General features: G+C 42.3%; 1 protein-coding gene across 4 annotated transcripts in view; it reads right to left on the bottom strand.

Annotated features, from left to right (window-relative positions):
* Window positions 1-13257: 13257 nt before the first annotated feature.
* The window catches only part of trappc11 (trafficking protein particle complex subunit 11), an 80489-nt gene continuing 78492 nt past the window's right edge, over window positions 13258-15254 (bottom strand). For 3 of the 4 annotated variants that reach the window (XM_085980162.1, XM_085980124.1, XM_085980182.1), the window contains exons 27-30: window positions 15031-15122; window positions 14334-14467; window positions 13959-14126; window positions 13258-13764 (exon numbers count right to left, since the gene is read on the bottom strand). In XM_085980162.1, coding sequence (XP_085836288.1) covers window positions 13720-13764; window positions 13959-14126; window positions 14334-14467; window positions 15031-15122 — 439 coding nt within the window. In that variant the 3' untranslated portion in view covers window positions 13258-13719. The remainder of the gene's footprint in view (window positions 13765-13958; window positions 14127-14333; window positions 14468-15030; window positions 15123-15254) is intronic. The other variant, XM_085980191.1, reaches the window with a different exon arrangement.

Below are 15254 nucleotides of genomic sequence, written 5' to 3'. Positions count from 1 at the left end.
TCTGCCATGTATTTGCCCATTCACTCAACTTGTCTAAATCGCCTTGAAGCCTCTTTGCATCCTCTTCACAACTCACAATCCCACCTAGTTTCATGTCGGCAGCAAACTTGGAAATATTACATTTGGTTCCCTCATCCAAATCATTGATATATATTGTGAATAGCTGGGGCCCAAGCACTGATCCCTGTGGTACCCCACTCGTCACCACCTGCCACCCCGAAAAAGACCCATTTATTCCTACTCTCTGTTTCCTGTCTGTTAACCAATTTTCAATCCATGCCAGTATATTACCCCCAATCCCATGTGCGTTAATTTTGCACACTAACCTCTTATGTGGGACTTTATCAAAGGCCTTCTGAAAATCCAAATACACCACATCTACTGGTTCTCCCTTATCTATTCTACCAGTTACATCCTCAAAAAGCTCCAGTAGGTTTGTCAAACACAATTTCCCTTTCATAAATCCATGTTGACTTTGTCTAATCCCGTTGATATTTTCTAAGTGTCCTGTTATCACATCCTTTATAATAGACTGTAGCATTTTCCCTACTACTGATGTTAGACTAACTGGTCTGTAGTTCCCTGTTTTCCCTCTCCCTCCTTTTTTAAATAGTGGGGTTACATTTGCCACCCTCCAATCTGCAGGAACTGTTCCATAATCTATAGAATTTTGGAAGATGACAACCAATGCATCCACTATTTCCATGGCTACATCTTTTAATACACTGGGATGCAGATTATCATCTGGGGATTTATCAGCTTTCAGTCCCATTAATTTCTCCCACACTATTTTTTTACTAATACTAATTTCCTTTAATTCCTCCTTCTCCCTCGACCTTTGGTTCCCTAGCATTTCTGGGAAGTTATTTGGGTCCTCTTCCATGAAGACAGAACCAAAGTATTTGTTTAATTGCTCTGCCATTATATTTGTTTAATTGTTCTCCATTATAAATTGTCCCGTTTCTGACTGTAAGGACCTACTTTTGTCTTCACTAATCTTTTTCTTTTTACATACTTGTAGAAGCTTTTACAATCCGCTTTTATGTTCCTTGCAAGTTTACTCTCATACTCTATTTTTCCCCTCTTAATCAATCTCTTGGTCCTTTTTTGCTGAACTCTAAACTGTTCCCAATCCTCAGGCTTGCTACTTTTTCTGGCAACTTTATATGACTCCTCTTTAGATCTAATAGTATCCTTAATTTCTTTTGTTAGCCATGGTTGGGCCGCTTTTCCTTTTGTGTTTTTGTGCCAGAAAGGAATGTATAACTGTTGCAATTCATGCATTCGTTCCTTAAATGTTAGCCATTGCCTATCCACCGTTATGCCTTTTAATGAAGCTTTCCAATCTATCGTAGCCAACTCACTTCTCATACCATCGTAGTTTCCTTTGTTTAGATTTAGGACCCTAGTTTCAGATTGGACTTCTTCACTTTCCATTTTAATGAAGAATTCTATCATGTTATGGTCACTCTTCCCTAAAGGGCCCCGCACAACAAGATTATTAATTAACCCTTTCTCATTGCACAATACCCATTCTAGGATAGTCTATTCCCTAATTGGCTCCTCAACGTACTGGTCTAAAAAAATCATCTCATACACACTCCAGAAATTCATCCTCCACAGTATTATTACTGGTTTGGCCAGTCTATATGTAGATTAAAGTCACCCATGATTACTGTAGTACCCTTGTTATATGCCTCTCTCATTTCCTGTTTGATGCCATCCCCTACATTACCACTACTGTTTGGAGGCCTAGAGACAACTCCCACCAATGTTTTCTGCCCCTTGGTGCCTCTTAGCTCCACCCAGACTGATTCTACATCTTGATTTTCTGAGCCAATATCCTTTCTCACTATTGCTCTGATTTCATCCTTTACTAACAAGGCCACCCCACCTCCTTTTCCTTTTCGCCTGTCCTTCCTAAATATCGAATATCTTTGGATATTCAGCTCCCAGCCTTGGTCACCCTGCAGCCATGTCTCCATAATCACAATTATATCGTATCCGTTTACATCTATTTGCGCTGTTAATTCGTCTACCTTATTACGAATGTTTTGTGCATTCAGATACAGTGCCTTTAGATTTGTCTTTTTAACATTTTTTGACATCTTAAAATGTTTTTATACTATGGCCCTATTTATCTTATTACCATTTTTTCTTACCCAGACCCTATTTGTTTCTCAAGGGCAATTAGGGATGGGCAATAAATGCTGGCCTTGCCAGTGACGCCCACATCCCAGGAACAAAATTTTAAAAAATAACTCCGCTGCTCTTCTCTGAAATAGTGCCATAGGATCTTTTACGTCCACCTGAGAGCAGACAGGGCCTCTGTTTAACTTCTTATCTGAAAGACGGCACCTCCGACAGTGCAGCACTCCCTCAGCACTGCACTGGAGTGTCAGCCTAGATTTTTGTGCTTAAGTGGGATGTGAATCCACAACCTTCTGACTCAGAGATGAGAGTGCTACCAACTGAGTCACAGCTGACGTTATATAATTACTATTTCACATCTATGAAATGCCCCAGGGGGCGCTAACGTGGCGCAAGTGGCTTTGTGACCGTGCGTGGCGCTGACATCAACTCCCACCATATTCGGCGGGAGTTTTGCGGCGACGCTGCGGCCCAAACTCCTTCACCCAGCGATCGTGACGTCATTGGCATGCGCATCCCCCCCTATAGCGTCCCAGGCCCGAAATCGACTTCCACCCCATGCAGCAGCGCCGGTCGAAAACACCGACAGCTGCAGGAGGCGTGCATCGGGCGGCCGGCCACTTCGTGATCGATGATTAAAGACGAGGTGGCTGAGGTAAGTAAAAAAAAAAACTTACCTTTCTTGTTGCAGTTTTTTTCGCAGGTTCTTGCCCGCGATCGATGAGCCCGGCCCTCTGCTTGAGTGCCAGGCTGATCGCGCAGGATCATGGCTGCCTTGCTGGTCCAGGTAGGTACTTTTTATATTGCAGAGCCTGCAGAGATGGGCCTTCCCTTTAAGGGAGAGAAGGAGTCTTTGAATGCAGCAGCGCTGCACGGCCCAGCGTACAGCGCTGAAGTCTCCGCCCCCCCTGGTGCCGATTGCGCTCCAAGAAGGAAGTGAAGTGCTTGATTTAGCGCTCCACTTCCTTCCTGGAGTGCAAAACTAAATTTTAAAAGTTGAGAAACATTAGCGCCCCAAATGAATTTCTCCCCCAAAAGCTGCAGGAGAGGTATGCATGGATGTGGCAGGCAACATGTCCAAGGGCTTTTGTGAGATTGATGGGGTGGTAGTTTGCAAGTACATAGGGTTTGAGGGTGGATTTTTTGATGACCGCATTTTTGAAAGGGAGGTGGATAGTGCCTGAGGAATGGGATTCATTTGCGATGCCAACTAGCTTGAGGGCCAGGAAAGGAAGTTGGGTGGTCAGCAGTTTAGTAGGAATGGGGTCAAGGGAGCAGGAAATGGGTCCATTGATGAAATTAGCTCAGGAATAGAATAGAGGATAGGATAGAGGATAGGATAGAGATGGCGGCGGGGTGGGGGCGGGGTGATTCAAGGCTAAGTTGCAGGTACAGGTATCTGGGGAGGTTTTATTTGATGGGCAAGAAGGGGGAAGCGGCAGAGGCAGATGAATGGATAATTTATATTGGTGACAAAGAAATATACAAGCTCCTCACACTAGGTAGGGGAAGAAAGGTTTAAGGAGGCAATTAGTGTGGATAAAATAAGCTGTGGTTTATCTTTGCTCTTGAGTAAGATCCTAGAGTTGTGAATGGTTGTAGCAGAGAATAGAGAAACCTGGCAGAGCTGATTGTGGCCTAGCCAGATCTGGTGATGGATGACTAAGCTAGTTGTGTCCCTTGACTTGAGGAAGTGAAGGTGGTGGATGTACCAAGAAGGTAACAACTTGGATGGGGGCAATGAAGGTTTTGCTGGGTACAAGGACATCAAAGGAGGAAGTGGGGAAGTGGTTGAGCAAATCAACAGCTGCAGCAGTAGTGTGACGAATGGAGGGCCAAAGGCAGTTGGGAGTTTGCATGTGCAATTGTAAGTGATTTTTGGAGGGAAATGAGGTTGGAAGGAGTTAGGAGGACACGGGTGGTGAGCAATACTTAGAAGTCGTCGCAGGTGGCATTATCAATGATCAAAACTCCGAGTAGAGACGACAACAGGAGATGGTGAGACCGAGGGGGTGACCATCAATATGGGTGGTAGAGTTTATATAAAGCAGACAGGAAGGTGATGAATTCCAAAAAGAGAGGGTGAGGGGAACTGAGATGGAGGTTGAAATCACCAAGGATGTGAAGTTGCTCAGTACAGACACCAAGTGAGGATACCTTGGGAGAAACTCATAATGGAGCAATGGACAACATGGATTTTAATGATGAGAGGGGTGGAACAGGGTGAGATGTTCAAAGGAGGAAGGTGTGAACTTGTGATAAGGGCCACACTGCCGCTCTGGTTTGAGTGGTGCAAAGTATAGCCAGGCACTGAGAGGAAACATGAAAATGAGGAATAGGTGGGGATGAAGCATGGAACCTTGGAGCACACCAGAGGTGATCATAGAGGCACAGAGGGAGAAGTTATTGAAGGAGATTTACTGGGTGCATTGAGACAGATAGGAATGCATTGAGAACAATGCCACAGAAATGGGCCATGAAGTAAACAAAGAAAAAGACTTGCATTTATATAGCGGCTTTAATGACCTCAGGACGCCCCAAAGCACTTTATAGCCACTGAAGTACTTTTGAAGTGTAATCACTGTTGTAATGTAGGAAACACGGCAGCCAATTTGCACACAGCAAGCTCCCACAAACAGCAATGTGATAATTACCAGATAATTTGTTTTAGTAATGTTGATTGAGGGCTAAGTATTGGCCAGGTCACTGAGCATAACTCCCCTGCTCTTCTTCGAGATAGTGCCTTGGAATCTTTTATGTCCACCTGAGAGCAGATGGGGCCTGTGGTAAAGGAGGATGGTATACTGCATTGTGTTGAAACTGACACAAAGATGTCTAGAAGGCTAAGAACAGATACCATACCATGATCCCAGTAACACAGAATGTTGGCTAGAATAGGTAGGTGATGGACTCGAGACAGGGTTAGTTTCCACATGTACTATCCTGTTCCTTCCCACAGAACGCCTCTGCATTCTGCACATTTGCCAAGGGAATGAGTTCTGCTCAGTGCCTTTATCAGTATGAATCTTTATGCACAAAACCTGCAGAGCATATTTATGCTCGCCACCCCTCCTGTTTTACACAAGATAGTCTCGTTTTTTGAGTAATTAAACAGTGGGAAGAGTGAAGCCATTGTCTTCACCGCCGCCACAAACACATAGCCACTGATTCCCCTCTCCATGACCACTGTCTCGGGCTGAATCAGGTTGCTTGGAACATTGGTGTCCGATTTGATCCCCTAATCCTCTCCATCACAAAAACAACCTCCTACCGCCTCCATAACATGGCTCGCTTCTGCCTCTGCCTCAGCCCATCTGCTGCTGAAATCCTAATCCATGCCTTGTTACATCCAAACTAAACTATTCCAACACTCTCCTGGCCAGCTTCCCATCTTTCACCCTCCATAAACTTAAGCTCATTCAAACCTCAGCTGCCCGTATACTAACTCTCACCAAGTCCCATTCAGCCATCACCCTGTTTTTGCTGACCTACATTTACTCCTGGTCCCCGAATGCCTCGATTTTAAAATTCTCATTGTGTTCAAATCCCTTCATGGCCTCGACATCTCTTAAGTCCTTCCCCAAACTCTGCATTCTTCCAACTCTGGTTCAATCCCCACTTCACGTATCTCACAATTGGTGGCTGTGCTGCCTAAGTTCTGGAATTCCCTCTCTAAACCCCTCCGCCTCTCTACTTCTCCATCCTTTAAGATGCTCCTTAAAATTTACCTCTTCAACCAAACTTTTGGTCACCTGTCCTAATGTCTCCTCCTTTGGCTCAGTGACAATTTTTGCCTGATTACAGTCCTGTGAAGCGCCTTAGCCTGTTTTACTGCATTAAAGGTGCTATATAAAGAGAAGTGGTCATTGTAGATTGTCTGGAAAATTCTAAAACTGAACCTTTTTTTGTACCAATGTCATTAAAAATGTTTAGAAATCACATGAAAGTTGATTGTCTTAATTACCATTGTATTTTGTTACAATTTAATCTCTATAGAGGGGTAAAAGGAGTCTCCATTTAGGTAGAAATATATGAGCATACAAGCAATACTGCAGAACATCTCCAATATATCTTTGTATATTATTCATCATTGCTTTCCTTGGAACATGGTGAGGTTTACCTGGCCACAGCTTGCATACCTTTTGCAGAATCTTCATTCTTCTAATCGCCTAGCATGTTTTGAATGTTTTCAGGGACACACAAGGGGGGGGGGGGGGTGGTGGTGGCAATGGTTCAAGCTTTATTTATGTGCTTAATTGTATCTTGCATATCTCTGCTTTAGTATGTAATTATCTTTAAATAAAAAAAGCAAAATACTGCAGCTGCTGGAAATCTGAAATAAAAACAGAAAATCCTGGGAATACTCAGCAGGTCAGGCAGCATCTGTGAAGAGAGAAACAGTTAACGTTTGAGGTCAATGACCGGCCTGAAATGTTAACTCTTTGTCTCTCCACAGATGCTGCCTGACCTGCTGAGTATTTCCAGCATTTTCTGCTCTTTAAATAAATTTGGAGTGTAGTCTTAGCTTGTATACTGTGGTCTAGCAGTGTAGTACTTTCCCCATCTACTGAGGTAATGGGAGAAGGTGTTGGGAATCCTATATATTCTCCAGTAAGTGACCTGTGGTGATCCAGGGTTGTTAGGTCTGGGGTACACTAACCCATAATCAGCAGAGAATAAAAACAAACAGGTTTCAGATCACAAACTATTCTGCTCGCTTGCAGTAAACTAGTTATTATGTACATAAGAAAAGTGTTAGGGGAAAAAAAAGCACAAAATATAATGGTCCACATTAACACAGAGCAGTCCACATCGACACAAACCAGTGAGTCCACATCGACACAAATCATCTACATGTTCTGGTAGTTTAGGTGAATTAAAGATTTCACGACACCCCTCAATGAGGAGCACGGTGTTCTTGTGCTGTCCTCGCCAACAAACCTTCCGTTCTGAACAGGAGTGAAATCTACGACCCTCATCTGTACGGTTCTGATATTCACTGGCTAAGCCAGGGGAGTTTCAGAATTATCTCTCAAATGTTGTTACAGCCATGTTAATTTTATCATTTAAAGTCAGTCATAAATTTATATAGAAATGACAACACAAAACAGGCCATTTGGCCCAGCTAGTGTTTATCCTAATCCATGAGAGTTAAACAGAATCCTATCCCTTCATATTACATTAACATATTGAATTATCCTGGATTATTAGTTTAGTTCTTATAATTTCAAGACACCATTTTTTTTTTTTTAGGCACATTATTGATTTTGCATCTAACATTCTAGATGCTTGTACTATTTCCCCCCTGAAATAAAGAATAGATTTGCCTTCCAAAGCTAGGCTTTATTAACTTTAAAATCTGCAGCACATCTTTCCACATCCAGTCCCAACCAAAGCTGGAAAAGAACTGAATTTAAGGTGGTTATCACACATCATGTGACATCAACTACCAATGAGATTACAACATATATCCCAAGGCAGTTAACAAACAACCAATCACAATACTTTTACTAAACAAGGAATAATCACCACATTCACCCCTCCTTTTAAAATATACTCCAACCTAAATAACCTTTACAATTTATAATTAATTATTTACAACTAAAACTATGCACAAGAGTAAAACTGCTTACATGACACAATACTAAGTGAACAACAACAAATAATAACATTGCACATAAGTATTAAGTATCTCTCAACTAAAACAATATAATATATTTCAACAATTTTAAAACATTACTATCAATTTAAAAGTCCATTTTCAATCGGTCGACCGGATATCTTGTTCGTGTCAACCTTCTTAACCTTGGTGAAATTCCTTGCCCTCCCACACCAGAAGGCACAGAAGTATCTTCAGCAGGAAGGCTATCCATATCCCGATTTTCAACGGTTTCCGGATTAGAAATCCCATCAGAAGGTAAACTGGGACGGTCATAAACATCCATCAAGGGCTGACTAATAGAAGTATAATTATCTGCAATCGGATTGGAGACATTCGTAGTATCTGTAACAGCATCCACATTATCTAAATCATGACTATTGTTAATATCCTCAGAAGAGGGCTGGCCATCACAAGGAGCCAAGTCTTTAATTGAAACGGTACTTTCTTTCCCATCTTGGAATCGAATATGAGCATATTGGGAATTTGCCTCCAACAGCTCCACCTCCTCCACTAAAGGATCATATTTTGACAATCTAACATGGCGTCGAAGCAGCACAGGTCCCTGCATAGTAAGCCATGAAGGTACCGAATATCCCGTAGTAGATCTCCGCGGATAGTTAAAGAGCCTTTCATGGGGGGTCACATTAGTAGCCGTTGAAAGCAATGATCTAATGGAATGCAGGGCATCAGGCAGTACCATTTCCCACTGTGTATTCTTAAGGTTCCGGGATGTCAAAGCCAACATAACTGCCTTCCAGATCACCCCATTGTATCGTTCGCACTGTCCATTACCCTGGGGATTATACGGGGTAGTTCTACTAGTAGAAATTCCCCGACTCTGAAGGTATTCCTTCAACTGGGAAGGCATAAAAGAACTTCCCTGATCCGAATGGATATACGCAGGCATCCCAAAGATGACAAAAAGTTGAGTCAGACATTTGATAACTGTAGCAGCTGATACATCTGCACAAGGAAAAGCAAAAGGGAACCTTGAAAACTCATCCACAACAGTAAAAATATATCGGTTTTGAGTAGTTGAAGGAAGAGGCCCCTTAAAATCGACGCTCAAACGTTCAAAAGGAGAAGTAGCCTTTATAAGATGAGCTCGTTGAGGCTTAAAGAAATTCGGTTTACACCGAGCGCAGATCGAACATGATGAAGTCATCCGCTTGACGTCTTCAACTGAAAAGGGCAAATTCTTACTGCATACGAAGTGTATCATCCTCGTAACCCCAGGATGACATAAGGCATTGTGAAGATTAATAAGCGTATCTCCGTGAATCACAGAACAATAAGCCCTCGACAGTGCATCAGCAGCAACATTATCCTTCCCTGGACGATAAACTATGTCAAAATGGTAACATGCCAACTCAATCCTCCATCTCATTATTTTATCATTTTTGATCTTTCCAAAATGTTTAACATCAAACATAAAGGACACAGATTTTTGATCAGTTACCAACGTGAAATGTCGCCCCGATAAATAATGTCTCCATTTACGCAATGCTTCTACTATTGCGTATGCCTCTTTCTCTATTGAAGAATGTCTTTTTTCACTATTGTTCAAAGTACGTGAGAAAAAGGCCACAGGTCTTCCATTTTGGTTCAGAGTAGCCCCAATTGCAAAATCAGAAGCATCCGTCTCGATCACAAAAGGAACCTGCTCATCAATAGAATGCACAACTGCTCCTAAAATATCCTTTTTAAAATTCTCAAAACATGTCCTGGCCTCCCATGATAGAGGATATGTCGTAACCCGAATAAGAGGCCGGATCTTCCGTGAAAAATTTGCAATCCAATTAGAATAAGAAAACAGTCCAACAACTCGTTGCAAAGCCTTAGAATTAGTAGGACAAGGTAAATCAATCAATGGTCGCAGACGTTCTGGATCTGGTTTAATCTTGTTTCCCGAGATAATATACCCCAATAGATTTACCTCAGTAGTCGAAAAGATACATTTCTCTTTATTAAAAGTTAAACCAACTTTTTCCGCAGCTTGAAGGAATCTTTTTAAATTAGAATCATGCTCCACCCTTGATTTGCCACACACTGTGATGTCATCTAAGTATGAAAAGGTGTCAGAGAGGGAGTTATCACTTATAAAAGCATCCATTGCCCATTGAAAACAAGCAACACCATTAGTAACACCAAATGGTATTCGGCAAAACTGATACAGCTTTCCACCAGCCTCAAAGGCCGTATATGGTTGATCCTTCTTAACAATAGGAATCTGATGATAAGCACTCTTTAAATCAATAGTGCTAAAAACCTTATACTGAGATACTTTATTGATAAGCTCATCAATCTTAGGCAAAGGGTACGCATCTAATTGAGTATACCTATTAATAGTTTGGGAATAGTCTATCACCATTCGTTTCTTGTGTCTCTCGTTAGTCGTGACAACTACCTGTGCACGCCAAGGTGAACAACTAGGTTCAATGATTCCTTCCAATAAGAGACGTTGAACTTCAGAATTAATAAATTCTCTATCCTGACTACTATATCTTCTTGACTTGGTAGCAATTGGCTTACAATCCGGCATCAAATTGGAAAAAAGTGATAATGAAGAAATGGATAAAGAGGTTAATCCGCAAATAGATAAAGGTGGCTTAGTCCCTCCAAATGAAAGACTAAGAGACTCATGTAACTGAAGCACATCATGTCCAATCAAAATATCCGCACAGAGATTAGGCAAAACAGATAGGCGTATATCAGTATACGTATTACCTAGAAGAATCATTTTCACAAAGCAACAACCAGCTATTTGTGAAGTAAGGGTCGTCTGAGCCATACACACCTGATACGTAACAGGCGAAATTTTCAAATGCTTCTCCTTCGCAAACTGAAGACTTATAAAACTCTCAGTACTGCCCGTATCTATAAGGGCCTTCACTTCCAACCCATTAACTTGAGCCGTAACTATAGCTTTGTTTAGGCCATGAGCAAATGCAGCAGAAATTGATGCAATAAACGCCCTATCTAAAGGCTGAATAGTCACAGAGGAGGAGGTGGTAGAGGAGGGCCCTTCCACACCAGGAGAGGAGGAGGTAATTGAACCTGATGATTTGCACACGCGTGCATAATGACCTCTCTTGCCGCATTTACTACACACAGCCTCCCGAGCAGGACACTTCAGACGAGGGTGCCAGATATTCCCACAAAAATAACACTTCTGAATCCTAGAGGCAACAGCCGCCGAAGTAGAAACTGTTTCAGAATCTAGTAAACCGCTCCCATTAAGTCCACATAATTCCTTTTCATCCGAAACTGCCGAAACCATAGTCGCAGGCCGATTAAAAAGAGCATAAGAATCCGAACTTCTCTGAGCCACATCCAATGTAGAAGCTTGCTCAAAAGCACTTTTAAGATCCAAAGTCTTATTTTCTAACAACCGCTGACGAATTGATCTAGACAGTAATCCATTAATAAAAGCATCCCGTACCGATTCTTCCTTATATTCTTCAGCCGTCACGGCCTTATAATTACAGTTAACACTAAGGCACCGAAGTGCTTGTAAATAAGTATCCAAAGATTCGAGCCACCTGCTGCCTACGGGCAGATAGAAGGTGACGTGCAAATACCTCATTCTTTGGTTTAACAAAAATCTTTTCCAATGTAGAAATAGCCACTTCATAAGTTTTACAGTCCAAAATATATTTATATACATCCGGAGCAATGTAGTTGATCAGCATATTCAGCTTATTTAGAGACTCTTGATCCAACACGCCCAAAAAGTTTTTAAATGTACAATACCAATGTTTCCATTTATCATCCACTCCAGCAGAATTGGGGTCAGCCTTGAATCGTTCTGGTTGAAGATATCGCTCCATTCTAACATAAAGTTAATAAATTGAAATAAAGAATAGATTTGCCTTCCAAAGCTAGGCTTTATTAACTTTAAAATCTGCAGCACATCTTTCCACATCCAGTCCCAACCAAAGCTGGAAAAGAACTGAATTTAAGGTGGCCACCACACATCATGTGACATCAACTACCAATGAGATTACAACATATATCCCAAGGCAGTTAACAAACAACCAATCACAATACTTTTACTAAACAAGGAATAATCACCACACCCCCACCTCGGGACTCCCCAAAGCCTTTCCACCATCTACAAGGCGCAAGTCAGGAATGTAAGAGTCAAGATGGCGGCCGAGACGGTCCGGTGCTAAGCGCGCTCTCCCTGCTTCAGGCAGCCCGCTCTCGCCTCTCGCTCCCGCAGCAAAGTGTTCAGCGAGTCGGGCGGAGGCAGCGCAGCGAGCAGCAGCAGCAGCCACGACGACCCACTAGAGCACGTCGGCCAGCAGCTCCTCGACAGGAAGGCATTCCGACTGGGAGGAGGGGAGCCGAGCATGGTGGCCAGAGGCCGGACAGTGAGCGGGAGAAGCAGGCCCCGGGCCGTGGAGCCAGCGACGGTGAGGAGGAGGTCGCAGCGACCGGAGCATTTACATCCCAACGATGTGTTCAGCGAGTCGGGCGGAGGCAGCGCAGCGCAACGTGCAGCAAGGCGGGAAGCTCGCAATCCGACTGGAAGGAGGGGAGCCGGGCATGGTGACCAGAGGTCGGATCATGAGCGGGAAAAGCAGGCCCCCACACGTGGAGCCGGCAACAGTGAGGAGGAGGCCGCGGTGACGAGGAGGACGGAGTGGCTGAGGGACATCGTGCTCCCACTGCCACTGGATGCCATTGAATTGACTTTCTGAACACGGCGCTGTAAGAATAGCTGACGTGTCCCTACGGGGAGTAAGCATTCCATTGTACTTGTACTAGTTACATATGGCAAATAAAATTGAATTGAATTGAATTGATGGAATACTCTCCACTTGCCTGGATGAGTGCAGCTCCAACAACACAAGAAGCTCGACACCATCCAGGACAAAGCAACCTTGCTTGATTGGCACCCCATCCACCACCTTAAACATTCACTCCCTCCACCACCAGCACACCATGCCTTGCAGTGTGTACCATCTACAAGATGCATTGCAGCAACTCGCCAAGGCTTCTTCGGCAGCACCTCCCAAACCCACGACCTCTTCCACCTAGAAGGACAAGGGCAGCAGGCGCATGGGAACACCACCACCTGCAAGTTCCCCTCCAAGTCACACACCATCCTGACTTGGAAATATATGGCTGTTCCTTCATCGTCGCTGGGTCAAAATCCTGGAACTCTCTACCTAACAGCACTGTGGGAGTACCTTCACCACAGACTGCAGCGGTTCAAGAAGGCTGTTCACCACCACCACCACCTTCTCGAGGGCAATTAGGGATGGGCAATAAATGCTGGCCTAGCCAGCGACGCCCACATCCCATGAATAAAAAAATCATTTTCCTACGCATGACATTTATAGCCAGAGAGCAGCTATGTGCAAATTCTATTTTAAAATCAAAATCTGAATTTAGTTAACACTGCAGCAGTTTAATCAAATAACTTGCGCACACAATTTATGCTCATACATGATTTATTGAAAGATATTTTGTAGCAGCTCCTCCCATCAAATAGTATATCAAGGCTGCACGATGACATTATAAACTGAAAATTTACAACAGCATAAAAATAAGTATTCCCAAACACTAAGATAATCACACTGAACTTTAACAATACAAAGCTCGTCATGAAATCATGCAACAATCTTTGCAAATAATTCTTAGTTCATTATCAACCTACTTTTGTTTACAGAACACTAATTTCAGCATCTTGAAATGTTGAGCTTTTATGCCTCCCTGGCCACTTGCGTGCAAACACAACTGTACGGCAATGAAGAAACATTTAACGGCTGGAAATGCTGCAGCTCCAGTTCAAAGGGCCTGTTCATTTTATACATCCATGAATAAGTGTGATGATTTTATCCATTTCTTTGCTAGTCACGATAGTTTGATTTTTGTTCCTTGAAACAGCTTCCAAGTCAAGCAGCTACAACAATTACTTCATCCGCTTGCCGGCCCTGGGGCTAAAATGAAACCAAAAGCATAAAAAGTTATGAATTTACACCAGTAAGTTATATTAAGGCTGATTAATGTCAGAACAATTTTTGCAAAAACCATGTAATAATTCTTCGCTGTGTAGTTCATACAGAATTTATATGGGTAAACCCTTCCATGCCTAAAGTAAAATAAAGTTTTAAAGTGTCTAGGTTCAGCGTACCTTTACAAAGATGTGTGTGGGAAGGAATCTGCGCAGTAGCTGGTTGGAGACTGCAGGAAACCGTGGCAAGCTTATGTTAAGACCTGGGAGTTGTTGGTACCCAGCCATGAGGGGATAGAAGTTGTACAATAACTCCTGTTCAGTGTCAGGCAGAATTCGCAACCGGATCTCGGAAAGAAAACAAAAACACAGCCAGAAAATAAAAAGGAAGCAATTTTGAGAGTTGAAACAAAAAGCAATTACTGTTCAGATAATTAACTGAATTATCTATAAACACCAACAAACGTCTACATTGTTGTTCCATTCCCCCTTCCCCAAAACCTTCAGACCTACCAACCCACTTCAGTAAAATGTGTTATGAGCTACAAATTGTACCTGTTTAAGACCAGAAAACATAAATGCATCATTCGGCTCCACAAAAATCTCCACATCCTGCACTAGTTTGGTCCTATTTTGTAACCAATATTTAACTGGCAAAGACTCTCGAACTCTACCAAATGATGGAAGATCTTTCAAAGAAAGAAAAAAAAGTCAGTAACATGCTTTCAAATTTAGTTTAAAATGTTTCTTTCAAATTTAGTTAAAAATGTTGCATACACCTCCATTGAAGCATCGTAGACTATTATGGAAACATATACATAATACTAATTGGAACAATTTTAATTAGAAACTTCAAAATATTATGAGCAAATGGCAAGTTTCAAATTTCCCACCCTCCCCCAGTACAATTATAGAATTTTTATACAACTTCTTAAAATATTGTGCAAAATGCACATAATTGTTACAATTTTGCATGCCAAACATTTTTTGAATAAACCAGATTCAGAACTTTTCAACAGCTAGGACTTGGGAGCTGGGCATTGGCATGTACTACTTTAGATATTAGCTCCCTCTTAATAATAGATCCTTGCTTGCTTCCTCCTTTGGATATTGTATTAAATCTTAAAATTTACCATTAGTTATGAACTCTCTTATTGGTTGTAGTATTGCTCCTGCATTCTACACTTAACTCTTAAAACTTCTAAACGTGATGTTATGTACATATAATGAGCGGTTGCATAATTCAGTTCACCTGCATGAACATAGAGCGGAATTGCCTCCACAATCACATGTGGCAACGTTATCATCGTGTGGACAACAGGTACGCTTTTAGCAGCAGAGGTCCTATCAAAACAGCAAAACATAACCATTAGTAAATGCTTCAGAACACGGGCTTTCTGTTTTGATTTGCAACTTACTGGAACAAAGCAACGTCCCGGTTGCCAAATTAAAAAAAGATTTCTGCTCCATGACCTT

This window comes from Somniosus microcephalus, chromosome 1 (genome assembly GCF_052327205.1).
Source record: "Somniosus microcephalus isolate GS21.2 chromosome 1, FLI_Smic_1.0, whole genome shotgun sequence".
Classification (NCBI taxonomy): Eukaryota; Metazoa; Chordata; class Chondrichthyes; order Squaliformes; family Somniosidae; genus Somniosus; species Somniosus microcephalus.
The sequence above is the reverse complement of the archived record's forward strand: the minus strand, read 5'-3'. Positions and strand labels throughout refer to the sequence as shown.